The 27,432-nt window shown below is 33.6% G+C and overlaps 1 protein-coding gene across 1 annotated transcript in view; it reads left to right on the top strand.

The window, feature by feature from the left end:
* Nucleotides 1-26,353, top strand: part of KLHL1 (kelch like family member 1) — a 374,463-nt gene extending 348,110 nt beyond the window's left edge. The window contains exons 9-11 of the mRNA XM_067713151.1: nt 5,300-5,512; nt 14,223-14,394; nt 25,228-26,353. Of these exons, the coding sequence (XP_067569252.1) occupies nt 5,300-5,512; nt 14,223-14,394; nt 25,228-25,287 (445 nt within the window). The 3' untranslated portion in view covers nt 25,288-26,353. The remainder of the gene's footprint in view (nt 1-5,299; nt 5,513-14,222; nt 14,395-25,227) is intronic.
* The last annotated feature ends 1,079 nt before the right edge of the window (nt 26,354-27,432 follow it).

The raw sequence follows: 27,432 nt of genomic DNA, 5'->3' as shown, positions 1-27,432 counted from the left end.
TATAAATAACATTAGATTTCTGGGGAAAAGACAAAGTGGGATCAAAAAGACTTTCTAGTGGAGACATACCTGAATTGATTAATGAGCAATGAATGAACAGTAACCCACCCTATATAGTAACAAGGTACTTAGGACAGAATGCACAGTGGCACACAGGGCTGGAAAAGATCTAGTGCTGTGGCAGAAGGTTATAACTGGCTCTTAATAGTCATTCATTCCTTTTTATATGACAGCATGCACAGCACTGTTAGCTAGGCAAGTGGCCACCTAAAATAAAGATAACATTTCCCAGCACCTGATCAGTCGGGTATTGTCATGTAACTAAGTTCTGGCCAACTGGATGTAAAAAGTGAGTAGTGAAACTTAAAAGATTGATTCTTAAAGGGAGAGGATGCGCTCCTTCTTCCACTTTTCCTTCATCCTTCTGTTTGAACTGTGACTGTGATAGCTAGGACTCCACCTTCAGGACCAGAGGATTTGTAGACAATTCTCCATGGACTTTTAACATTCCTGCACATTTTCCAAGCAAAAATATTGGCAACTTTTTTCACCATCTTTTCAAGGATATTTGTAAATCGAACAGCTTTGGAAGGTAGAGATAGTGTCTTTCTTTTGGGCAGAGAGCAGGTTTGTTCCTTGAGAGAGCAGGAACACAATAATAAAGATAATATCTACCTTCAGAGCAATGATTGGACAGGTTTGCTGGCAGCCCCTTTAAGGATGAGCAGTTCCTAAACTCCAGATGTGAGAAAAGTCCTCTATGTAAATAAGCATTCACATGAATCTCTGTGTATCACCCTGGTGGGATTTGGAGGGACAGGGGAAACCCATGTGAACATAGAGCTCATTCTATCTGTTGTGCATGAGAAACAAAGTCATTTCTTTCTGATCCCAGAATCTTGTGTCTTTTACCAGCATCTATGAAACTGTGGTAGGCTAATTTGTTAGCTTTCAGGTCTGGGAAAATTTCACTCTTCACAGTTCTTGATAAAGGGTCTTATCCTACAGATGATAGGTTGAAAGTTGGAAGCAGCCTGGGTCTCAGCTCCTACCTGTAAAGCCACTTTACATACATTTGAACCCATATCTTAACTAATACAGAATTTATTTCTTCCTACTTCCATATTGTACGGACAGGCATCCCCGAAGACATTGAATGTTTGATTCCAGACCACCACAATAAAGTATATATTGCAATAAAGGGAGTCACATGGAGTTTTTGGTTTCCCAGTGCATATAAAAGATATGTTTACACTATATCATAGTTCATTGTGTGCAATAACATTATGTTTTTAAAAACAATCTGCATACCTTAATTTAAAAAATACTTTATTGCCAAAAAGTGCTAACCATCATCTGACAATGCAGGATTACCATAAAACTTCGATTTGTTAAAAAAAGAAAAAGGCAATACCTGCAAAACTCAATAAGGTGAAGCACAATCAAATTCAATAAATGCATAAATCATGCATAAATAAAATGAAGTATACCTGTACTAGAATATAAAATACATGGTGCTGAGATGGGCACCTGGCAACTAGATCTCAAAACAGGAAGACCTTGTTGCTAAACTTTATATAAAACTTTTCTGTAGGCTGAATAAACACATAAGTTAATGAAAGGGGTGGGGAAGACTCATTCATTCTCAGCAAAATTCTAGAAGCGTTTACTTAAGTCAGGGGTATTTCTGACCTCCTGCCAATTTTTGGCATGCAAGAAAGGATATACAGGTCAATGTTCACAGCAACCTGACCTATGATAGTGATGTCTCCTAAGAATGTTATTTTTCTGCCCTTTTCTCATTGTCTCTGAATGAAATTCCAGCTCCATAGCATGGCATACAATCCCCTTCATTCTCAGTCTAACCTTTTCATCCTACCAGCCATATCTCTTCTTCCCCTCCTTTACTACCACCTGTTCCACCAATATGACATACTTGCCACTCTATTTATCACTGGCTATGACCTTTCATGTCCCTTGTCTTTACACATAATGCTTTCCCTGTATGTAATGCTTTCCCCTATTTCTTCATCTTACAAATTTCTACTCATCTTTCAACTCTAAGTTAAAATATCATGGCTCCTTTCTTGCCATGAAACTGTCAGCTGTCACTTCTTATGTTGTCAGCGCATTTACTTCTAGTAACAGATCCTTCTCTGCTCTTCATATTCTCAACATCTAATTTGTCATTGTAGTAAAACAAAACAGGGAATCAGTCTAAACTATGATTAAATAGATATTAAGAGGAGATCTGAGAAGATAACCTTGGATAATTGTCCATGAATTTTTGTGTGTACATTGCAACATTTATTCTAGCTGCAAAATATTTTCAAGTATTGAAATGCATCTGTTGGTTTTAATAATTACTCCATAAAGCAGCCCCAAAGGACACTATTATCTATTCTATACAATTACAATTTTCTCATTTCTTTTGCAAAGCTTTTTTTGAGGAAAAAATTGTAGTGTATTTATTATTTTCAACCAATTTTGCTCTAGTATTAATAATTTATATTACATTATCAAAATTACAATAATTTCATTGTTAATCTGTAGACTATATAATAGGAAGAACATTAAAAGGGACATTTACCAAATGAAATAAAACCCTGATAACCTAGCTTAAGCTTTAGTAAATAATTTATAAAATAACAGCTATGATGTATCAAACATTTATTTTACAAAAAAACTGTCAGATATTATATCATTTTTATAGAGGTGTTACATAAATTTCTTTTGTATAAACCCATGTGTTACTGAGTTTTATTAGGAGAGGGTTCACACAAAAGGCAGAGAGATTGAATAAATAGTGGTTTATAATATATATATATAATTATATTAAAAAGTCAATGATGTTGTAACTTGTGAAATTTAAGTTACATTTTCTTTTCAAATACAAGGCTATGCTAATAGGCTCAACATTTGACTTCTATAATGTGAGCAATATGTTTAATTAATTATCATTATTTTAATACACATTTAGCTATATATTTGTATATGTAAGGATTCTTTAATAATTTCAAAAAAGTGTGATAAAGTATTGTATAGAATTATTTTAGTATCAGCAATGCTGGGTTCAGATAAAGCAACAGTATAATTTGTCACTATAATGTGTATGAATAAACACAGTAGCTTGAAGTCAACCATTCCATTAAAACAATAGAAAATAAAAAGGGGAATACCTTTCTTATATGTAACCTATGTACCAGGGACTGTGCTAGGTGTCCTTCATGAAGATACTTAACCAATAAATAAAATCTCTGCAAAAAGTTATTTTGCTAAGTTTTAATAACAATATCTCAATATTATAGCATACTTCTTTTGAGTTAGATCTTCAATTTAAATGAAACACAAATAAAGTTCAGATTTCGTGAAGCATGAAAAAGTTTTTAGGATGATAGAAACTTCCGAGTGAATAATCATTTTACTTCTGGGTGACTTTGCAAGCTAAATTGTCCAATACTTGTCCTTTAAATTGCTCCTATTGGTTAATTTCAGCATATTGCAAGACTGAGAGCCAGCAGACAACTTGTGAGTAATCAAGCAAAGAGACATTACATCCATAATGGGAACACTTGGGCAATCAAAAGTATTTTTTCATGGCAGGCATTGAGAGAAACATAAACATCTTAAAAATATCTCCAGGATTTGAAGTCAGTTTAAACATCATATTTTAGACTTACTAAAGAATATTAGAGGAGGAATTTTTAAATCTAAGGCCTAAACTATTTTATATACTAAGTAATAATGTCTTCCTATGCATTTACTTAGTTAGAATTAAGTCTGTTTACCAATATATTAAGCATAATGTCCACTAGTAAAGCAAAAATTTCATGACATCTAATCTTATTAAACCATAAACAAGTTATAACATTCCTCTACTCAAAATCCTCCCATGGCTTCCTGTTTCACTTAGGGAAAATGTCTACATTTGCTTTAGACATTAGAGAAACATCTAAACACCTGTGTGAGGCCTACCCTTTACCCCCACCCATCATCTCCTCTGCTACCCCGTCCACTATCTCTGCTCTTGCTGTTCTGGCTTCCTTGCTGCCCCTGGAACTTTGCACTAACCTGTTCAATCGACCTCAAATCTTCTCCCCCAGAGAAATTCCTGAACTCACCTCCAAACACTACCATCTTCTTCAAGTTTTGGGGCAAACATCACCTTCTCAATGAGACCTTTTTTGATCATATATTTAAATTTGTAACTACAACTCCCACTCCCACCATTTGCACTCCTGACCCCACTTCCCTGCTCTATGTGACTACAGCCCTTAGTAGTATATAATACATGTGTTTACTGTGTGTATTATGTCTATATCGCTCCTAGTAGAATTGAGTGCAAGGAATTGTTTATTGTTTTGTTCATGGATATATTCACAAAATTTGGGATGGTGTGTGACATATACTAGGCATTCAAAGTTATGTTGAATAAATGAGTAAATAAATAAATTCAACTCTGTACCTTTCTGTGATAAAATCTTCATGGCTATTATTAAATAAGCAAGAATGTTTTTACTAGGAATAGATGATGTATTTCTGCTTTTGTATTCTATGAATGTATTTTAAGTACCATGTGTGCTGTAATATTTCTTTTCCTGGGTTCCTATCATACTTCTCAGTGATGAAATAGCAAAATAAGTGTATCAAGTAAGTTCCAGCAATATTCAATCAGGCTAATATTATTGTACTATTGTTTCCTATAAAGTTTTGTCTATCCAGATAACACATTAGCTATAGTATAGGTGCTGATTAAGAAAGCTAGTGTTATGACAGTATGTGTTTAAATTATTCTATTTATTTAGTGTTCTAAACTGTGAATACAGAACACAAGAAGTAGGCATGATTTACCTACTGGCAAAATCAATAGCAAAATCAATTGCTGAACAACAAATAAGATAATCGATTTTCTTCTGATTATGCTCATTTTCAAGAAAAATTGAAGATAAATATATCTTATTTTAAAATAGGCATTCCTCGATATTTATTAAAATAATGTATTAGATGATTTAATTATTTACACAAAAATAGTTTTAATCTAACATTCTAGAAATAAAGAGGTTAGAAAATTATCATTTTAATTTCATCTAGTATATAGCTTATTAAAATCATGGGATTCAGGTATACTTAATTAGTTATAATGTTCCTTTAACAAAAACTTCCATGTGAAGTAATATATTTTTAACACATCTGAGGATCATGCTGTGATTGAAAATTTATTTGTAAAGGACTTTTCCTTTCCTTCATTTGGTCATACAGACTGTAATACTAAATCATGTTTGCCCAATTGTGTTTTTAGGTTGTATTCAGTTGGAGGTCGTGATGGAAGTTCCTGTTTGAGTTCAATGGAATATTATGATCCTCACACAAATAAGTGGAGCATGTGTGCTCCAATGTGTAAACGAAGAGGAGGTGTTGGAGTGGCCACATGTGATGGTTTTCTTTATGCAGTAGGAGGTCATGATGCTCCTGCTTCAAACCACTGTTCTCGGCTGCTAGATTACGTAGAAAGGTAAGACCCCAAGGCACGGTCATAGTGAAAGAAAGAATGCGAATTACATTGATACCTAATGCAAGCGATTATAAAATCTGCATAATTTAGGAAAGTAAATTCAACTCCTAGAGCTGCTTTATTAGTCTCTCTCTTTCTCTCGCTCGTGCGCGTGCCCACGTGCATGCACGCACACACACACACACCACTTTATGCCTTACCTTATTTTTTCTTTCCTCATCCTCCCTCCCTCCTTCCTTCTTTCTTTTATTCCGTTCTTTTCAACTAATATTTTTTAAAACCCTACAATTTATTTTCACATAATTCTAAAGTTATCTTTAAACTTCCCATTAATATGTTTTAAAAGGTCGATTAAAATACAGTTTTAAATAATTTTTAAAATGAATGAATGTCTGATAATTCTTTTTTAAAAAAATTGGATATTTTATTTATCTGTTCTATTCATCCTGTCTTATTTGTTCTACTACTCTCTTCAAATTCATAAAGGTGAATTATGAACATTGTTTTATGCCATACCTTTCTTAATGTAAGACAGGCTTATTAGAACTATATTGCCTATTATCCTGGTGTATAGAAGAAGTATAGATCCTCTTTTAATTCCTTCCTAAAAATGGCAGGTGCACAGAGGCTGGAGCGAAAATTTACCTTGGCTTCAGTCTTGGTCCAACTATCCACACACTTCCTGGCATGGTTATGGCTGAATTCTCTTTAGTGGATGTGGATCTCTTAGCACTTTTATGTCATGTGAATTAAGGATTAGAGAGTTAGAGAAACTTATAGTGATATTTTCTATTACATAAGGAAACATGCTGATACATGAGGAAGTGAGATTAGGAAGTATTGAGGATAATTTTTTTTATCACCTGGGATAGGATAAGTAATTCTACCTTAATGAATAACTTCAAAACTTTTAGTGACTTAATACTATAATGCTCTTTTTTCTCATGCTGTGTGTCCATGTGATATTTTTACTCTAGTACCGAAAAGGACATATAAGCTAAAATATGGACATAGCTGATCACCATGTCAGAAGGGAAAAGCCAGAGAATAGCACTACATTGTTTATGCATTCTTAAAGATTCAACCTTCAAGTAATATAATTCTCCTTTGTTGATACTTTGATGACAACTCAGTCACATGGCCACAGAAAACTTCAAAGTGTGGAAAGACAGTATCTGACCTGGTACCTGGGAGAGGAACAGATGTCTGGAGGATCACACTGATGACCACAGCAATTTTCCTCTTAATATCAAGAAACCAAATCTTTTATATCCATGCTTGATAGTGGAAGAGTCATTGGAAGAAAGGGGCTCTCTCTCATTTATGATAATTTATTCTTAGGATACGTGAACATTTTTACTGAGAATAAGGTCATTGGCAAGAGGTAGCTTTTAGTGAACAGGCTCTGTTCAAACTTAAACCACTTCTAGGATAAAATACAGAAATGTTTAACGATATTGCTACTCTGTGAAATGGACTGTAGATTTATGGCTATATATACATAGAGGATGGCATTAAGCTCACCACAGTTGCAATTCAATGTTCTCTTGTCCATTGAAATTAGGAACTATAGGTGCTATAGTGAGGACAGTGGTCAGAGTCCAAATTAATAAGTGTATACTTTTATAAACACAAACATGCAACCGTTTATTTAAAAAATACTGCTACTAGAATGGCAGGTTATTCACATTTTCCTTTGCTAAATTCTTGGGAAACAATGACAAAGAAAATGAATATGATGAGGCTGCTACTTTTATGGCAAATATATAAATGCCACTAATAAAATGATATTTCATACACATTATTTTCTAAGTTTACTCTCTAATGCATTAAAATGTTGTTTATGAACAGAGGCATAAAGAATTCAGTCTAGGAATACATTTATGGTGCAAAATTGTATTTAATTAAGCATAACTATTTTAAGTTATAGGAGTGCAGTGGGGATGAACAACTTAGGTAATGCAGAAGCACAGCATCATCATGATTCTTATCTGAGCTCATACCATGTGTCAGATAACAGCATATTTTACAATTTCTATAAGATATATTCTATATTGATGATTTTACATAATGGTACCCCTGTAGAATTACCTTGCATGTGTAATGTAAGGAATGTTTCTTAGTATATAATCATAGGCAAACAAATCATTAGGAATAGCAGGTAGTGTACAATGTTATGTTTTATAGACAGATAAATAAGTAGATAGACAAATGTTGTTATATGACAATGATTTCTTATAGAAGTATAAAGGTATTATAAAGTAGCAAAGTACAGTTATATAGCACCTATCAAAAATTGTAAAGTCAGGCTTTCTTAAATGCAAGGAACATTGGTACTTCATATCAGAACAGATAAGAAAGCAGAGACTGAGTAAGAACATGAAGTTTAGAATAGTTGCTGGAACAGTAAAAGCTAATTTTGTAGCCAAGCCTCACCCTAGTGAGAGCATCTTAGTGGACAAAAGCAGTGTGCAAAAATGCAGTAAGTTCTAGCAGAATTTAGACCCAGAAGGTGCAATTCATTAGAAAAAGCACATTCATCTATTCACTTACTCAATAAATACTGTTTTGTGTGTGCTTTCACTGTACTAAATAGAGCTTGAAATGTATTAGAAAAAAAGAGATAAAGAAATAAATAATTAGAACTTTGAGATCACAAAGCTGGAAATCACGCAATGGATCAGAAAATATGCTCAAAGCCATCAGTACCACTGCTGGCTAATAAGAGATCAGGACCACCTTTGCCCTTGAATCTACATCCCAGTAATGAGACCTGATAGGAAAGGGGTGTCAACATTAAAGGAAACTCCTAAACCTGCCTTTGTAATATCCACTCTTGCTTCCTCCAATCTTTTCCCCTTAGAGTAGCCTGAGGAAACTTTTCATAATACAAATTTGACCTGAAAGTGCAATGGAGTTTTCCTTTGTACGAATTATCAACATAATGAAAAAATTATTTGTTTTACATCAATTTTTCCACTAAACTAGATTCTATGTGCTGGCCAAGATTGTCTTATCTATGCCTATACACCTCCACTTGGCTCAATTCCTGGCACTGAGTAAGCACTTAACAAGCATTTATTAAATCAGTCAGACACCAAGAAAAAGAGGTGTCAAATTTCTCACAAGGAAAACATTATGAGGTATACTGTAAATAGGTAGGTAGGTAGATAAATAGATAGATAGATAGATAGATAGATAGAGATTTTAATAGGAATAATAGAGGGATGGATGAATGTTCAGATGGATTGAAGGAAAGATAGACAGGTTTTAAAAGGGATAAATGGAGAGATGGATGGATGGATGGATGTTTGGATGGACTGATGGAAAGATATGTAGATAGATATTGATTTATTTCTTCTCTATTTGCATGTGAACACCCATTTCCATCATCATTGGCTGAGGATTCATGATTTACATATACTTCAGGCATATCTTCAACAGACAGAAAATTTTTGATTGAGACTAAAATATTAAGCAATTAATCATATATTTGTTGAAAATTATATCATCATATCTTATCAACCAAACACTATTAACAATAATCACAATTTTGATATATAACTTATAATAAATATACAACTTTTGTTCAAAGTCTACCAAAATATACTCCAGTCATAACAGAAAAAGTCATCTAAAATAACAGTATTTAACTTATTACTGTCAGGGTATGACTCTATTTTTATCATCTTTAGATCTTTGTTAAAAATGAAATAATTTAAGATATGCTGTCTGACATACAGGGATAACTACATTATCTACTTTAATAATTCTTTTCAGATTACCATAAACATTAATATATAGAGCAAGTATGGAATTTTGGATTCTTTCATTTCTCTTAATTTCTCATTTCATCCTTTTGGTTTAGACATAATCCAAGAATTTCTGAACACTGAAGAGAGATGATAAAGGAGAGACTTACTTTTTATTTAAATTATGGATGTTATCCTAGGCCTTAAGTAGCACATTAATGTATTAATTCACATTTTTGATACGTGAGATCCTAAATTTTCTACAAAAATGTAATTCCTTGAATTGTTTAAAGTTAAAATGTTAGGTAGGCACTATTTTACTTTATAATAAATATTTCTTTTTATTCTTCTTAAGATCTTACTGTTGGAACCAGCCAAATGAGTGCAGCATGAAAATATTTTTTTTTTGCCTTTGTTTTTCTATTATTGTGCATGCATAATCTTTGCTACTTCTTTGATAACAAATTATGTTCAAATTTCTGGTAGAAATATCTACAACAGATGGAGATCCAGTCTACGTATATAAAGCCCTTGTTTTATAAGTAGATGCAAAAATTATTAACCTATACTATAGCCATACTAATTTATATTTGTGACTAATATTTGCCTCAGTAGCTTATGAGGCAAGTGTTATCTTTGAAGTGGTCAGCTGGACACAGGGAGTGACAGAGTAATCTGTTGTCCTGGGATATTCTGCCTGGAATGCTGACATCATGGTAATTTATCTGCAAATTTTGGAGGAAGGAGAACAATTCTGTGGAAGGTAGATGTACATGAAAAGATGAAACACGTGATGGCGTATATAGATGGAAGGTTATCAACGCTGGTATCGAACTCAAATTCATTTTCACATTGAGAAAGGTATTTAAAAATACATAATTTGGACTCACAGCACTAGTAAATTTTTCTATTATATGAGTAGAGAAAATAATTACATAAAGAATCTATTTTTCTTAGTTTTGAACTGTTAAAGATATATATTTTAAAAGTGAGTTTTTACTAGCATTAAGATCTTCTGTGTATGCTCCATGTTCTGTTGATTGACAATAGCTTAAATAATTTTCAAAACTTTAATGAGAAAGCTACACCTGAGAGGAGTCGGAGTTGCTTAGTGGGTCCTTGCTTTCTCCAGTTCTGTCACCAGCTCATCTCTCCTCCCCTCAACCTTGAAGAGTAGATGTAATGGAATATGACCTAATCAAAATAGCGTTTTTCATACACCTTCATAGAAAAGTTTAAATCAAATTAACTTTTAAAAATATGTTTGTATAAAAATAAGCAAAAACTGTTGAAAGGGGGAGCAGAAATCTAGTTATATTGTCCATTAAACATAAGATAAATTTTTATCTTCTAATTGTGGAAATAACAATACTTGAAAAAGTAATGGTACCTCAAAAATTTCAAGCGGGAGTTTCAATGAGAAACTAACTTTTGTTCTGTGGTTGTCATATGCCTTTGGTAAGTTTTCATTTTACAGCCAATTTTAGCCACTATATACGGATGCGTCTCTTTCCTGAGGGCTGGAAACTTTAATAGAGTCCCTGATGCAGAGCTCACATTCTGACCATGAAGGCCAAGGTGAGATGTAGGAAAGGCAGACAGCCTAAATACAAAAAGACAGCAGCCACCCCGCACCTGCTTTTTCTTTTCTTTCTTTCTTTTTATAAACAGGCAACCTGAGGCAAAAAAGAATGCTTAGAACAAAATTTTGTCAAAAACATGAACAGATAATGATAAAGTTCGCTGTTAGTAATTGTTTGGAAAGAGCTTATACATCTGTGGATCTTTCCCTAAGCTAAAAAATGCTGTTTATTTCATTTGGGGGGTAACAATTATGTGTATCACCAAGCTGAGAGGTAAATCCACGGAGTTCTAAATACAGAAAAATCAATTTAGATTCATTAATGTGAGGACAAGGATAACCATTACTGGGTAATTTTGAATTAGTGTGATTACTGCATAAATATCTGAGAGAGAGAGAGAGAGAGAGAGAGAGAGAGAGAGAGAGAGTGTGTGTGTGTAGGAGGGGGTAGTTTGGACTCAGTTTTTCTTTTGGTTTGGTTTGATTTGATTTTCTAGCAATATATATGTTTAAATATCATCACCATTGCTAGATATAAATTAAAAGATTGCTATTAAACACATGAAATATGTTACCTACCACTGAAAACAGGTATATTTAATTCAAAGATTTGGATCTTCTAGGAGAATGCACTAAATTTTTTAACTTTTCTTCAGGAATTTTGTAAAATGTGAAAAGAATGATATCTATTTCAAAGTGTAGGATATTATTTTAAATGTGTACCTAGATATAGGACATACTAGTGTTTTCTTAATTTTCCCTGAAGTATGAGTATATGAGAATATCTTCATTATATGAGCTTCATTTAAAATTTCAGAAGCCTTCAGAAATGCATTTATTATTCTTTAGTGCTGTTACTGTTAGCTTTTTTCTCAGTTCTTCTGCCTTTTTGCAAAGTGATAAAGTCTGCTATGTAGACAATAGTTGAAAAAATCCTATAGAGCTCAATAATAATTACATGGGGACTAAAATAGGACTTCAGGAAAAGCTATTTAAGTGAAGTGATTGTGACAAAAGGCAGACTAGCTTCTATTGGAAAATGAATAAAATATAAAGAACGTTCATGTTTCACTGAAATTAGGAGTATTATACATTCTTCCTTTTAAAGTTATTTTTATGATAAAAATTTCCTGACAGAAAAGTAAAAACAACTCCCCGTATTCATTACCCAGATTCAACAACCATCACCAAATTGCTTCATCCATTCACCTTTACAGTATTTTTTTTCCTGAAGTGTTTTAAAGTAATTCTTTACTTTAGCTCAAAACCCTTATGAATTCATCTCAGAAACAAACAATGGAAAATGATCAGAACTTTACATTTTTAGCATAATCACAACGTCATTATCACAAGTAATAAAAATTTTAAAAATCTCTTATTTTAATCTGATACACAGAATTAAAATTTCCAAAATGCCTTGAACATCTTTTAATAGTTGGTCTATAAATTGGTATCCAAGTAAGTTTCATTCATTTTATTTTGTTACATTTTAAAGTCACATTTAATTTAGAACAGCTACTTCTTCTTAGTAATTCATTTTATTACTGGGCTTTTTTTACCTGAAAACTTCAGTCAGGTATCTTATAAAATGTTCCACTTTGTGGATTGTACAATATGATTCCTTGTGGTGTCTTTTCTTTTCTCATCTTTCCTTTTTTTTGTCCTCTGTTTTTATGTTTATACATTTCAAAATATTCATTGTAGAAGTTTAAATATCTTAAAGATTTGATAGCATAGATTGCATATTTGCATTTGTGTCTATGTGTGCCTGTATCTATTTGTGATGTTTTACACTTATTAACTATAGCATATAAAATTACTTTTTTATTTGCCTGACAGCCTGACAGCTTTAAGGTGGTCCTGATTTTCAGGCATTCAACCAATCTCTCATCTCACATATATCATCTTGACTGTCACAACTCCTCCAGACATGGTGTGTAAATGCATGTAATGTCCTGGGAGAAATATTCTCTCCAAAATATAAATTCTGGATCCTTGGGGTCCTTCCAGTCATTTTTTTTGTAACAACCTTCTTTATTTTCAATAAACTGTATGTGGGTTTTTTGGCTTGTTTGTGTTTGTTTATTTTTTTCATTAAAATTTCATAACAAGATTGGAGTAGAAAAACGAACTAGGAATAAATTTGCTGTCATCTAGTCTTCTTTTATATTTCCTCTACTGGGCTCTTACTAGATGTTTTCCTATCTGAACCTGCAGTTGTAAGTTAAAGGCAAAGAGGTGGCTTAATCATTCCTTCTTAGCTGAAGTAAAGCACACTCACCAAGGAATTCTTTGGTATCTTACCATCCAACACATAAAATATCTGTATGTAATGTATGGTAATCAGACTTTCTGGAAATTTAATTATTTTTGGTTAAAATTCAATAATAATACTTGGACCCTCTGCTTCAATCTCTTGATTTACCAATCTCTCCCTTCCAGTGAATCCTGAGTAATAATCACTAAAAGATAGCTCTGTTCATGTTGTACCTATTTCCTCAAGTTTCAGTGGTTCCCTATTTTCCTGTTGAGTAAGCACAAAATACTTTCTTACTCTGGGAATCAAGCAATTCATGAGCTGATCAAAAACCACCTTTTTTTTTTTTTTGCGGTACACGGGCCTCTCACCGCTGTGGCCTCTTCCGTTGCAGAGCACAGCCTCCGGACGCGCAGGCTCAGCGGCCATGGCTCACGGGCCCAGCCACTCCGCGGCATGTGGGATCTTCCCGGACCGGGGCACGAACCCATGTCCCCTGCATCGGCAGGTGGACTCTCAACCACTCCGCCACCAGGGAAGCCCAAAAACCACCTTTTTAAGCATTGCTTCTTCTCATACCCTTGAACCTGGCCACACTGCCCACCTACTTTCCACAAAGCTGGCCATGCAGTTTTATTAACACTTGTGTTCCTTTGTAAAAATATCTCTTTCTTTCTAGCAAATTTAGGATAGATTTTCAGGTCTCATTTAAAGGAGACTTCAAATGTGAAGTATTTCATAATTGTCCCAGATTTTTAACCATTACTTCTGTTTCATGACCATAACACTTTCTTGTACCTGTTTTAAAGAACCTCATTCTACTGTGGAACAATAGTTATTTACATATCTGACTTCCTTGTGGAAAGAAATCATGATATTCATTTTTGTAAGATGACTCAGCATCCATCCAATTAAGAGTCTAGGTATGTTTTTAAAATACCTTAAACTATAGAAATCCAGACATTGTGGATATTGGTTCCTGAAAACCTGCTTAAATATTGAGTTTTTAGAAAAAAAAAGTTGTTTTCTTTTCCATAGCTTGTTTTGAAAGGGCATCATTAATATAGTAAAAGTTCAATGTGACTAGAATATGTTATGTCCTTTATCCTTACATTTTAGATATGATCCTAAAACAGATACATGGACCATGGTGGCTCCTTTGAGTATGCCCAGAGATGCTGTTGGTGTCTGTCTCCTTGGTGACAGACTATACGCTGTTGGTGGCTATGATGGGCAGACTTACCTCAACACTATGGAATCCTATGATCCACAAACTAATGAATGGACCCAGGTAAGATTGTTGCCAGCATAAGTTACTTCGCATATAAGAACTTATTTCACTTACTTCCTTTGGAGGAGAGGGGTACATACAGCAATGTATCTAGTCAAATTACTCTGAACTCAAAATGATTGATTTTGTCCATTTTCATTTTGTAAAAAGTTTATTAAATCATATGTTTTTGTGTACTTTTCTCTTGTGTATTCTATACTTCAATAAAATTTATATTAGAAAGTTACATTCATGCTTCAGTGAGATTTCCACTTTATTATGTTATAACAAGAGACAGGAACTGAATTTTAATTAGCTGAAGCAAAAAATGAAAGTGGAATATATTGGTTCACAAAAACTCATCTTTAAAATATTTGGTTTTAGAGATAACAAAAATAAGAGAATGGAAACCTGCAGAAATCAACTTTCTGCCTCCCGTTTTTGCTTGACTATCTTTGTTAGGTTGATTGTTACTCACTGCAGAGAGAATTTTCCATGGGGTGGTGCTGCTGGAAACTCCAAGTGGGAATCCTCACAGCCATAATCAGAAAATAAAAGAATTCTTTGTTCAAAAGAAACCCAAAAACAAACAGCAAAGAGCTCTGAATGGTCTGTCGTATAAAGCACTCATTCCTGGACAAACACTTTGGCCAAGAAGATGGAGTGAAATAATTGGCTGATCTTAGGTTAGCCTTTAAACATACACTGTAGTTAGAGATTTAGGATCATGCTCAGAGAAGCTCCCAATCTGGTCGAAGATCTGGACTATTTGTGTTGGGGTGTGTGTGAGTGGTGGGGAAAGATGAGAGGAGGACAACTTAATTATGGTGGAAAATAACTTATGCTGTACAGTTACTACAGCCTTGCTTGTAATGAAGAGAATGGGTATATTTTCAGACTTTTGTCATTATATTCAATTTCTCCTTTCTTTCTTTCTTTGCCAAATCTTTCAATATTTCTTATTTCACTCCTTTATCAGAAACTTAAAAATGAGAAACAATTTAAACAAACAAACAGACCAATTTTCCATCAATGGATGCAGTTAAATTCCAAAGTCTTACTTAGTTGAAGCAGGATAATAACCTCATTTCCTCTTATTCCTTAATGTATAGAAGGATTTATTTTTGGTCATAGAAATTAACTAAAATTTGATTGAAGTAAATTTCTTGGAAAAAATGTTTACTTTTAAAGATACATAACTTCCTTGATTGTGCCAGTTTTGGTGATATGTGTTCAACTACAATATTAAATAGGCTGACTTTGAAGTACAAAACCAGACTCCACATGATCAGACTAAGGTATCTGCCTTATGAACCTTACTCTTCCCCAAGGGAAAATCCTTTGATTCCAATGAAGAGGCATTTGGCTAAGAAAGAAGAAAAAAGGTGGAATGGAGGAACAAACAGCAAGAATTTGGAGAACTAGGTCCTGTGATATTCTATGTTTTACTTTAATTGTGAGAAAGAAGCATTCCTTATCCAGAGAGCAGCAAATATAAAATAAGCTGTAATTATTGCACTGAGATTTTAGAAGATATATTTTAATTCCTTACCTTCCTAGGTCCCTAGTGTTTACAAAAGGAACACTGCTATGACTGTTGACTTGCTAAGGAAATGTACCAGTTCAGTGGTATATATTTTAAATGTGCTACTTTTACAAATGAACATTAAATAAAGGAAGTTTATGGGCATATAAATGATATAATATCTTCATTACATATTTATAGAAATGAGCCATTATGCTTATAATTCCTCTAAAATTGAAAGTAAAATAATGAATGTAGTAGTAATGGGTAAAAGCTTCCTAAAGGCCATTTTCCCTCATCTGTATTTTATTACACTCTTTTGGATCATAAATTATCTTACAAAGAGCAAAGTGGTATTTAAAATGTTTTATAACGTTCACCCACCAGAAGGCAGACAGCAGAAGCAAGAAGAAATACAATCCTGCAGCCTGTGGAACAAAAAAACACATTCACAGAAACAGAAAAGATGAAAAGGCAGAGGGGTATGTACCAGATGAAGGAACAAGATAAAATGTCAGAAAAACAACTAAATGAAGTGGAGATAGGCAACCTTCCAGAAAAAGAATTCAGAATAATGATAGTGAAGATGATCCAGGACCTCGGAAAAACAATGGATGCAAAGATGGAGAAGATGTAAGGAATGTTTAACAAAGACCTAGAAGAATTAAAGAACAAACAAACAGAGATGAACAATACAATAACTGAAATGAAAACTACACAAGAAGGAATCAATAGCAGAATAACTGAGGCAGAAGAACAGATAAGTGACCTGGAAGACAGAATGGTGAATTCACTGCTGTGAAACAGAATGAAGAAAAAAGAATGAAAAGAAATGAAGACAGACTAAGAGACCTCTGGGACAACATTAAACACAACAACATTTGCATTATAGGGGTCCCAGAAGGAGAAGAGAGAGAGAAAGGACCGAGAAAATATTTGAAGAGACTACAGTTGAAAACTTCCCTAACATGGGAAAGGAAATAGCCACCCAAGTCCAGGAAGGGCAGCGAGTCCCAGGCAGGATAAACCCAAGGAGAAACACGCCGAGACACATAGTAATCAAATTGGCAAAAATTAAAGAAAAAGAAAAATCATTGAAAGCAGCAAGAGAAAAATGACAAATAACATACAAGGGAACTCCCATAAGGTTAACAGCTGATTTCTCAATGGAAACTCTACAAGAAGGAAGTGGCATGATATACTTAAAGTGGTGAACGGGAAAAACCTACAACCAAGATTACTCTACTGGGCAAGGATCTCATTCAGATTAGATGGAGAAATCAAAAGCTTTACAGACAAGCAAAAGCTAAGAAAATTCAACACCACCAAACCAGCTCTACAGCAAATACTAAAGGAACTTCTCTAAGTGTGAAACAAAAGAGAAGAAAAGGACCTAGAGAAACAAACCCAAAACAATTAAGAAAATGGTCATAGGAACATACATAATGATAATTACCTTAAATGTGAATGGATTAAATGCTCCAACCAAAAGACACAGGCTTGCTGAATGGATACAAAAACAAGACCCATACAGATGCTGTCTACAAGAGACCCACTTCAGACCTACAGACACATACAGACTGAAAGTGAGGGGATGGAAAAAGATATTTCATGCAAATGGAAATCAAAAGAAAGCTGGAGTAGGAATACTCATAGCAGATAAAATAAACTTTAAAATAAAGAATGTTACAGGAGACAAGGAAGGACACTACATAATGATCAAGGGATTGATCCAAGAAGAAGATACAACAATTATAAATATATATGCACCCAACATAGGAGCACCTCAATACACAAGGCAACTGCTAACAGCAATAAAAGAGGAAATTGACAGTAACACAATCATAGTGGGGGACTTTAACACCTCACTTACACCAATGGTCAGATCACCCAAAATGAAAATAAATAAGAAACAGAAGCTTTAAATGACACAATAGACCATGTAGATTTAACTGATATTTATAGGACATTCCATCCAAAAACAGCAGATTACACTTTCTTCTCAAGTGTGCATGGAAGATTCTCCAGGCTAGATCACACCTTGGGTCAAAAATCAAGCCTCAGTAAATTTAAGAAAATTGAAATCATATCAAGCATCTTTTCTGACCACAACGCTATGAGATTAGAAATAAATTACAGGGGAAAAAAATGTAAAAAACACAAACACATGGAAGCTAAACAATACCTTACTAAGTAACCAAGAGATCACTGAAGAACTCAAAGAGGAAATAAAGAAACACCTAGAGACAAATGACAATGAAAACACAATGATCCATAACCTGTGGGATGCAGCAAAAGCAGTTCTAAGAGGGAAGTTTATAGCTATACAAGCCTACCTCAAGAAACAAGAAAAATCTCAAATAAACAATTTAACCTTACACCTAAAGAAACTAGAGAAAGAAGAACAAACAAAACCCAAAGTTAGCAGAAGGAAATAAATCATAAAGATCAGAGCAGAAATAAATGAGATAGAAATTAACAAAACAATAGCAAACATCAATAAAACTAAAAGCTGGTTCTTTGAGAAGATAAACAAAATTGATAAACCTTTAGCCAGACTCATCAAGAAAAAGAGGGATAGGACTCAAATCAATAAAATTAGAAATGAAAAAGGGGAAGTTGCAATGGACACTGCAGAAATGCAAAGCATCCTAAAAGACTACTACAGGCAACTCTATGCCAGAAAAATGGACAACCTGGAAGAAATGGACAAGTTCTTAGAAAGGTATAACCTTCCAAGACTGAACCAGGAAGAAATAGAAAATATGAACATACCAATCACAAGTAATGAAATTGAAGCTGTGATTAAAAATCTTCCAACAAACAAAAGTCCAGGACCAGATGGCTTCACAGGTGAATTGTATCAAACATTAAGAGAAGAGCTAACACCCATCCTTCTCAAACTCTTCCAAAAAATTGCAGGGGGAGGAACACTACCAAACTCATTCTATCAGGCCACCATCACCCTGAAAACAAAACCAGACAAAGATACTAAAAAAAAAAAGAAAATTACAGACCAATATCACTGATGAATATAGATGCAAAAATCCTCAACAAAATACTAACAAACAGACTCCAACAGCACATTAAAGGATCATATACCATGATCAAGTGTGATTTATCCCAGGGATCCAAGGATTCTTCATTATATGCAAATCAATTAATGTGATACACCATACTAACAAATTGAAGAATAAAAACCATATGATCATCTCAATTGATGCAGAAAAAGCTTTTGACAAAATTCAACACCCATTTATGATAAAAACTCTCCAGAAAGCGGGCATAGAGGGAACCTACCTCAACATAATAAAGGCCACATACGACAAACCCACAGCAAACATCATTCTCAATGGTGAAAAAGTGAAAGCATTTCCTCTAAGATCAGGAACAAGACAAGGATGTCCACTCTCACCATTATTTTTCAACATAATTTTGGAAGTCCTAGCCATGGCAATCAGAGAAGAAAAAGAAATAAAAGGAATATAAATTGGAAAAGAAGAAATAAAACTGTCACTGTTTTCAGATGACATAATACTATACATAGAGAATGCTAAAAATGGCACCAGAAAACTATTAGAGCTAATCAATGAATTTGGTAGAGTTGCAGGATACAAACTTAATGCACAGAAATCTCTTGCATTCCTATACACTAATGATGAAAAATCTGAAAGAGAAATTAAGGAAACACTCCCATTTACCATTGCAACAAAAAGAATAAAATACCTAGGAATAAACCTACCTAGGGAGACAAAAGACCTCTATGCAGAAAACTATAAGACACTGAAGAAAGAAATTAAAGATGATACCAACAGATGGAGAGATATACCACATTCTTGGATTGGAAGAATCAATATTGTGAAAATGACTATACTACCCAAAGCAATCTACAGATTCAATGCAATCCCTATCAAATTACCAATGTCATTTTTTGTGGAACTAGAACAAAAAATCTTAAAATTTGTATGGAGACACAAAAAATCCTGAATAGCCAAAGCAGTCTTGAGGGAAAAAAAAACGGAGCAGGAAGAATCAGACTCCCTGACTTCAGACTATACTACAAAGCTACAGTAATCAAGACAGTATGATACTGGCACAAAAAACAGAAATATTGATCAATGGAACAAGATAGAAAGCCCAAAGATAAACCCACACACCTATGGTCAACTAATCCCTGACACAGGAGGCAAGAATATACAATGGAGAAAAGACAGTCTCTTCAATAAGTGGTTTTGGGAAAATTGGACTGCTACATGTAAAAAAATGAAATTAGAACACTCCCTAACACCATACTCAAAAATAAACTGAAAATGGATTAGAGACCTAAAGTAAGACCAGACACTATAAAACTCTTAGAGGAAAACCTAGGAAGAATACTCTGACATAAATCACAGCAAAATCTTTTTTGATCCACCTCCCTGAGTATTGGAAATAAAAACAAAAATAAACAAATGGGACCTAATGAAACTTCTAAGCTTTTGCACAGCAAAGGAAACCATAACCAAGATGAAGAGACAACCCTTAGAATGGGAGAAAATATTTGCAAATGAATCAACGGACAAAGGATTAATCTCCAAAATATATAAACAGCTCATGCAGGTCAATATTAAAGAAACAATCAACCTAATCCAAAAATAGTCAGAAGACCTAAATAGACATGTCTCCAAAGAAGACATACTGATGGCCAAGAAGCACATGAAAAGCTGCTCAATATCACTAATTTTCAGAGAAATGCAAATCAAAACTACAATGAGGTATTACCTCACACCAGTTAGAATGAGCACCATCAGAAAATCTACAAACAGCAAATGCTGGAGAGGGTGTGTAGAAAGGGGAACCCTCCTACACTGTTGGTGGGAATGTAAATTGATACAGCCACTATGGAGCAGTATGGACGTTCCTTAAAATACTAAAAATAGGATTACCGTATGATCCAGCAATCCCACTACTGGGTATATACCCAGAGTACACCATAATTCAAAAAGACACATGCTCCCCAATGTTCATTGCAGCACTATTTGTAATAGCCAAGTCATGAAAGCAAACTAACTGCCCATCAACAGATGAATGGATAAAGAAGTTGTGGTACATATATACAATGCGATATTACTCCACCATAAAAAGGAACAAAATTGGGTCATTTGTTGAGATGTGGATGGATCTATGACTGTCATACAGAGTGAAGTAGGTCAGAAAGAGGAAAACAAATATCGTATGTTAACGCGTGTATATGGAACCTACAAAAATGGAACAGATGAACCAGTTTGCCGGGCAGAAGTTGAGACACAGATGTAGAGAACAAAAGTATGGACACCAAGGGGAGAAAGCTGTGGGATGGTGGGAATGGTGGTGTGATGAACTGGGTGATTGGAATTGACATGTATACACTGATGTATGTAAAATTGATGACTAACAGTAACCTGCTGCATTAAAAAATATATATATATATATTAAATGTTTTATAACAACTTTATTTTAGTACAATAAACATTAATTTTAAAGCTCTTAATTACTTTAAGACTTTACATCCATATCTTATCATTATTTGTATTTTTAAGACTCAAGGGACCATCAGCAAACCCACACAAAATCCCTTTGAAATTCCAGGCCACTAGAGAAAGTTCTGGTATTTGCTGGATAATGCCTGTCACCTTCCCTTCACATACCCCATAAATGGACAATATCATCTGATTATTTCATTTACTACTGGCACCATAAAATGGCCAAGCATTAGAATGAATAAGCAAATATATTAAAATATATAACAATGTATGTTTGGAAAATTTCCCAAGCTAGCTAGAATTGGAAATAATGTAAATAGATTAGAGAGTATTTGCCAGATTCATGTCTTAATAGTTACACAGAGAACAAACCCATGCATGCTTGCAGGTGTGTGTGTTTGTTTGTGTTTTAAATAAATTTGACTTTGTCATTTAACATTGTTATTTTGTGTTTTTGCATTTGATTTGAAAAAAGAATATGTGTGCTTCAAGACATAGAAAGAAAAATTTACTTCCATTTCCCCTAGCCTGGCTAAAATCACCCTTTCACAATGTTGTAGTGCTGTCTTGCTGCATCGACCTGCAGCTGTAAAGAAACAGTGATAGTGTGTCATTTACTGTCATATCTCCAAAACCTGACATAGTTGCTGGCATGGGGTGAGAGATATGTGAATGTTTCTTAAATAAATTTATTGTGAATTATTTTTGCAATTCAGTTTACTCTGTTGTGTGTGGATTTAGTTTATTTGCATATAATAGATATATAAGATGCTTAGAATGAGTTTCAGGGAAGCCTGGTGAGATATTTAAATTTTCAGTTGCTGTTTAATAATTGGTTTCATGCCAACCTTTTTAGGTTATCATACTAAGGCTGAAAGGTATAACCCTGGAGAGAGAACAGGACAGATTGTTTAAAATATGTATTAAATAAGATAAAACTGGACCAAGGGGGAAAAGGGGAAGAGGTCTCAAATATTTAAAATATATTTTTGTAGAATATATCAAATGTTTAAAATAGAATGATAAATGCTGGGGTAAGGGGAATACTTAATACTATGATAGAACTTAAGTGTGTTGGGTAGAGAAATCTTTCAGAAAATGATATGTAGAGTGAAGCATAGAAAATGAGTAATAGTTAAACAGATAAAAATATAGGGAGTGTTTTGGTTTAAGGAAGAGAATTTTTAAAGAGCCTCAGGAAGGAGAACACATAGCATGTTTCATTCGGCAATAAATAAAGCAGTGAGCAGTAAGTTTGGAGAGATAAATTGTGTCTATATCATATAGGATCAGAAACCATGTTATAGAATCTTGACTTTACCATAAACCTGAAGGAGAGCTAATGAAGGATTTTAGACAGGGAAAGTAAGTCATCAGAATTGTGCTTTAAAATGATTGCACTTGATGAGAAGTGAAAAACGATTAGGAGAAAGCAAGATCAGAGTCGGAAATTTATTAGGACATATTTTATTAATCCACTGTAGGGGTGGAAAATTTTTCCTTCTTTCCTTCTTGTTTCTTCAGCTAATGAAATAATTAAATTGACATAAAACAGATTAACGGGAGAAAAACAAATTTAATTTTGTACATATGGAAACCCCATAAATACATGAGACTCAAAGAAGTGACCAAAACAGGAAGCTTTGATACTTTTTAGACAAAGAAACAATAAATTCATGAAGAACTGAGTAGACAAAGTGGTTTGAGATTGAGGTAGGAAATTGGTGAAGAAGTTACAAGGTTTGTTTCCACAGCCTTCTTGGCCCTAAATTCCCTATGTCTGGTGATCAATATGCCTCTACCCTCCTGGTAGATGAGGGTACCATTTCACATGGGAGATTTATCTCCTACTTTAAGGGATCAAAGGAGGGTCAGAGTGTCCCTCCTGTGTCCGGCATCTTTCAAGTACCTTTAGTTCAAAATAATCAATATGCCAAAGTGGGATACCCTAGAGTGGCATATTCTGCTCCCCTTCACACTCAAGGTGAAACTGTAACCTGAACTAGGTTGAAGACAGTACGAATGGGTATAATTAAGTTCGTTGGAGAGATACTTATAGGACTTGATGGTTATTTACCTGCAAGGTTGAGGGAGGTAAAATTAAGGGTCATGGATGTGCTCTAGGTTCCTGTCTTGAGCAACTGGGTAGAAAGTGGTGGCATTCACAGGTAAAAGAAATACAGGAGGAATAGTAAACTCAGGGAAAAAAGCAGACATTCATTTTTACACACACATATAAGCATGTATAGAAATATAGATGCAAATGTAGATACAGACATAAAGTGAAAGTATGTACATTGTACTTCACCTAGAAATTATGCATGGTAGTTTTCAGTACTGAATGAACATCAGAGAGTATTTGGGAAACTTCAAAAATACATCTACCCAATACTCATCCCATTCCTACTGAATGGTGGGCCTTGAGTATTTATACTTTGTAAAAGTCCCTTAGATGACTCTGATGTGAAACAATGTTTCAAAATCATTGGAAACTAAAAGAGAGACAATGGAAACTGTGAGCATTTTGGAGTCAGAAATATTTCAGATTGTAGACATTGATGTTACCAGATTTACATATTGTCTCTTGACACTCCATTCACATGCCTGTCATACAGAGATGACAACATATGATGGGATTATAAAGGTGACAGTGATATATAAAAATTATTCTTAACACACAATATGCTATCAATATATCACATGCCCCTTTTCACTACTCATTTTGAGCAAATATCTATGAAAAAGACAAGAGATGTTATATTAGCTTTTTTAAAAATAGGATATTAAATGAAAGGAATAAAAAAAAAGTCACATGGGAAGGTATTTTGATTTTGTTTCTGTTTTTATTTTTAACCTGCAAGGGGGATGGCAGGTAACAATAAGCACAGTTAAAAGAACTAACAGATAATTAGATAATGACGGTAATTTTCATATTTAGAGAGTGAGACCATGTCCTTTCTCAATCAATAAGATAATGTATATGATCTGAGGTTATTTTGCTCATAGCTATTTTATTTGTTACATTTTATTCCTTTCTCTTTGAAATAATATCCTGTAATTTCTCATCTACCTAATATTTTTATGTGCATAAATTATTCTTAGAAAACTGTAATAAAAATCATTGATATGAAAAAGTTCAAATTACTAAAATCTTAGTTTACCTCTATGGAATAAATTTTCATTACAAACTTTATAAAAATTATTGTTTTAATATATTTCTAACCAATTTCATATTCAGGATTATTTTAAAAATCTCAGTTCTCATTTCAATGACAAGTATAATGTAGACTTTTAAAAAAATAGACCCTGTAGCAATTGTAATTATGGCCTATTAATAACAAAATATTGAAGCTATATCACTGTATGTCTCTGTTTAGAATGAATGAATAACACATTTAATTCAGTATAATATCTTGGGAGATAACTTCACAATGACTTCAATAGTGAAATAGCTATTTCATCTAAAATATACTCGAAGCTATCACTATGAAATATCATCACAAATGTGTCCATGCAAGCTCTAGAATAAATCTTTGCTGGAAACTTTTCTTAAACAGCTTCATTTCACTAAAAATCATTAAAGAATTTATTAGTTTCATTAAAAATTCTGTAAATGATTGCAGGTTTAAAAAAAATCAATACACATATTATTCTTTTATGTAAATGTCATTTTCATTGTTTCCATTTATATTGTGGATAAATTGGGAAAAGATAAGCACATTTATTAATGATTTTCATGCATATGAATGAGTGGTTTAAATACATTATAATTTGTATATTTTAAGACAGTAAAATTTGTCTTAAATTGTGTTTCATCTTTTTCAACAGATGGCTTCCTTGAATATTGGGAGAGCAGGTGCCTGTGTAGTAGTCATCAAGCAACCTTGACTTATTTTTATTTGGATGTATTTTAATTGCTGGAGTGGTTATTTTTATATCAGAGGGCAAGAATGAGAACTTCCTGAGATGAAAATTCTTCAAGAACAAAGATTTTGGTAGATTTACCTACTGATGTCAAAAGAAATAGAAGATCAAACAGAATTATGGGAAACAAGAAAACAAACTGCTCTGGGAACACTATCTGGTCATGTATTAGTTCAGGAATGGTTATTGGTAATTTATTTTGTATTGTAGCATACAGTAACTAGAGTTACCAAAGGCTTGTTTTTCTTGAACAATTAAAAGGAGAAACCGAGATTTGTGACATGGATAATTTCATGACCACAGTTCATTCAATTGTTTTGTAATCTGTGGAGATACCAAGAGGTTGCCAAGAGTAGAAGACATGATATTTCATCTGACAGAATTTGATCAATTTACTATTTTCCTACTCAGATGTGATCATACCAGGAGGTGGAATGATGTTTATTAAAGCAAACATGCTTCTTCCTAATTTTCCTAAACTATGAACTAGAGAAACAGATTCATGCTTGTCTCTTGCATTCAGAAAACAAATCAGAGCTGCATATATAATCTGAGAGGATGGTTGGATTTTATTGCAACTGTATAAGCAATTTGAAGCTGGAAAACACAAAGGATCTTTTTCATTAAGCTTACCACATTGCTTTGCTTTTTGAACACACTGAGCCAAAGAATTAGTACAATTATAGGCTTTTGCCTTATGATGAGTTCAGTGTAAGCATGGAAGTTAGTTATTCTGAATGTTATATATATATATATATATATATATATATATATATATATATATATATATATATATATCCATTGCATGTTGAAGTCCTTTAGAATTTTGTTCATAAAGAATCTTAGAAATTTGAGAGAGAAATCTATGATCCATTCATTTGGAGTCTTAATCATCATTGTTAGAAGGAAGGCAGCCTTCAGATTCTCATTCCCCACTTTTCAAACTTGTTACATTGATATGCACATTATTTTATGCCAATGTTTGTAATTGTTTAAAGCATATAGTAGAAACATTACACAATATCCTTAATAGTCCATGTAAATTTTAAATATAATTAATAAATAATAGAAAATTTACTTTTACCAGTGTATTTTTTTCAATAAATTTTAATTCAGAACTGAGTAAAAAATTGACAAGAAATAGTCGTTTTATTGCTCGACTTTTCAAAAATCAAGAAGTATATATTTTCATCAAAACACAAGTTTATTTCTTCCTAAATACTATGCTGACAGCAAATGCAATCTTTTTTTTTTTTTTCGGTACGTGGGTCTCTCACTGTTGTGGCCTCTCCTGTTGCGGAGCACAGGCTCCGGATGCGCAGGCTCAGCGGCCATGGCTCACGGGCCCAGCCGCTCCGCGGCATGTGGGATCTTCCCGGACCGGGGCACGAACCCGTGTCCGCTGCATCGACAGGCGGACTCTCAACCACTGCGCCACCAGGGAAGCCCGCAAATGTGATCTTTAATTATTGTTTTCTTTTATAGTCACTCACTTGAGACAGCTAACAATAGTGCTTAGAAAATGCCCATCCCATAATGAAAGTGTTGATAATCATGCAGGGGCTAGAAAAGTCAAGAAAATCCCTCTTTTTGAGTCAATGTAAAACATGAAGTTGAGTTTTATTACTGGTAGTGGAAAAATATTTGAAATTAATAGCCATGGAAAATATTGATAGTTTATGTCAAGGAAATATTAGGAAATCTAAAATTTCCCAACATGTATATGTGATCAAATTTATTAGTCACATTTCAGAAAAATGATATAAGATATTAAGGAAGTATCAGTGATTTTTTAATCATAGTTAAAAGATGAATAGCATGAAATTTATCATTTTAGCCATTTCTAATTGTACAGTTTAGAATTGTTAAGTATATTCAACTTCTTTGCCCACATATTTACTTCAATGCATAGAACATACGGATAATATTAGCTAACTGAGGTGGACAATTTATTTCTGAAATGTTAAATAGAGGGAAAGATAAAATGGTGTATATCTATTTGTTAATCAGTAAAGCTTTGTGGTGGTCATACTTAAAACTTGGTTAATAAATTTATCAATATTTTTACAAACTTTTTTTTTCCTTAGAAGGAATTTTCCCCAGATTTGC

This window comes from Pseudorca crassidens, chromosome 18 (assembly GCF_039906515.1).
Source record: "Pseudorca crassidens isolate mPseCra1 chromosome 18, mPseCra1.hap1, whole genome shotgun sequence".
In the NCBI taxonomy this organism is placed as follows: Eukaryota; Metazoa; Chordata; class Mammalia; order Artiodactyla; family Delphinidae; genus Pseudorca; species Pseudorca crassidens.
Note: the sequence above shows the minus strand (reverse complement) of the source record. Positions and strands in the feature narration are given on the sequence as shown.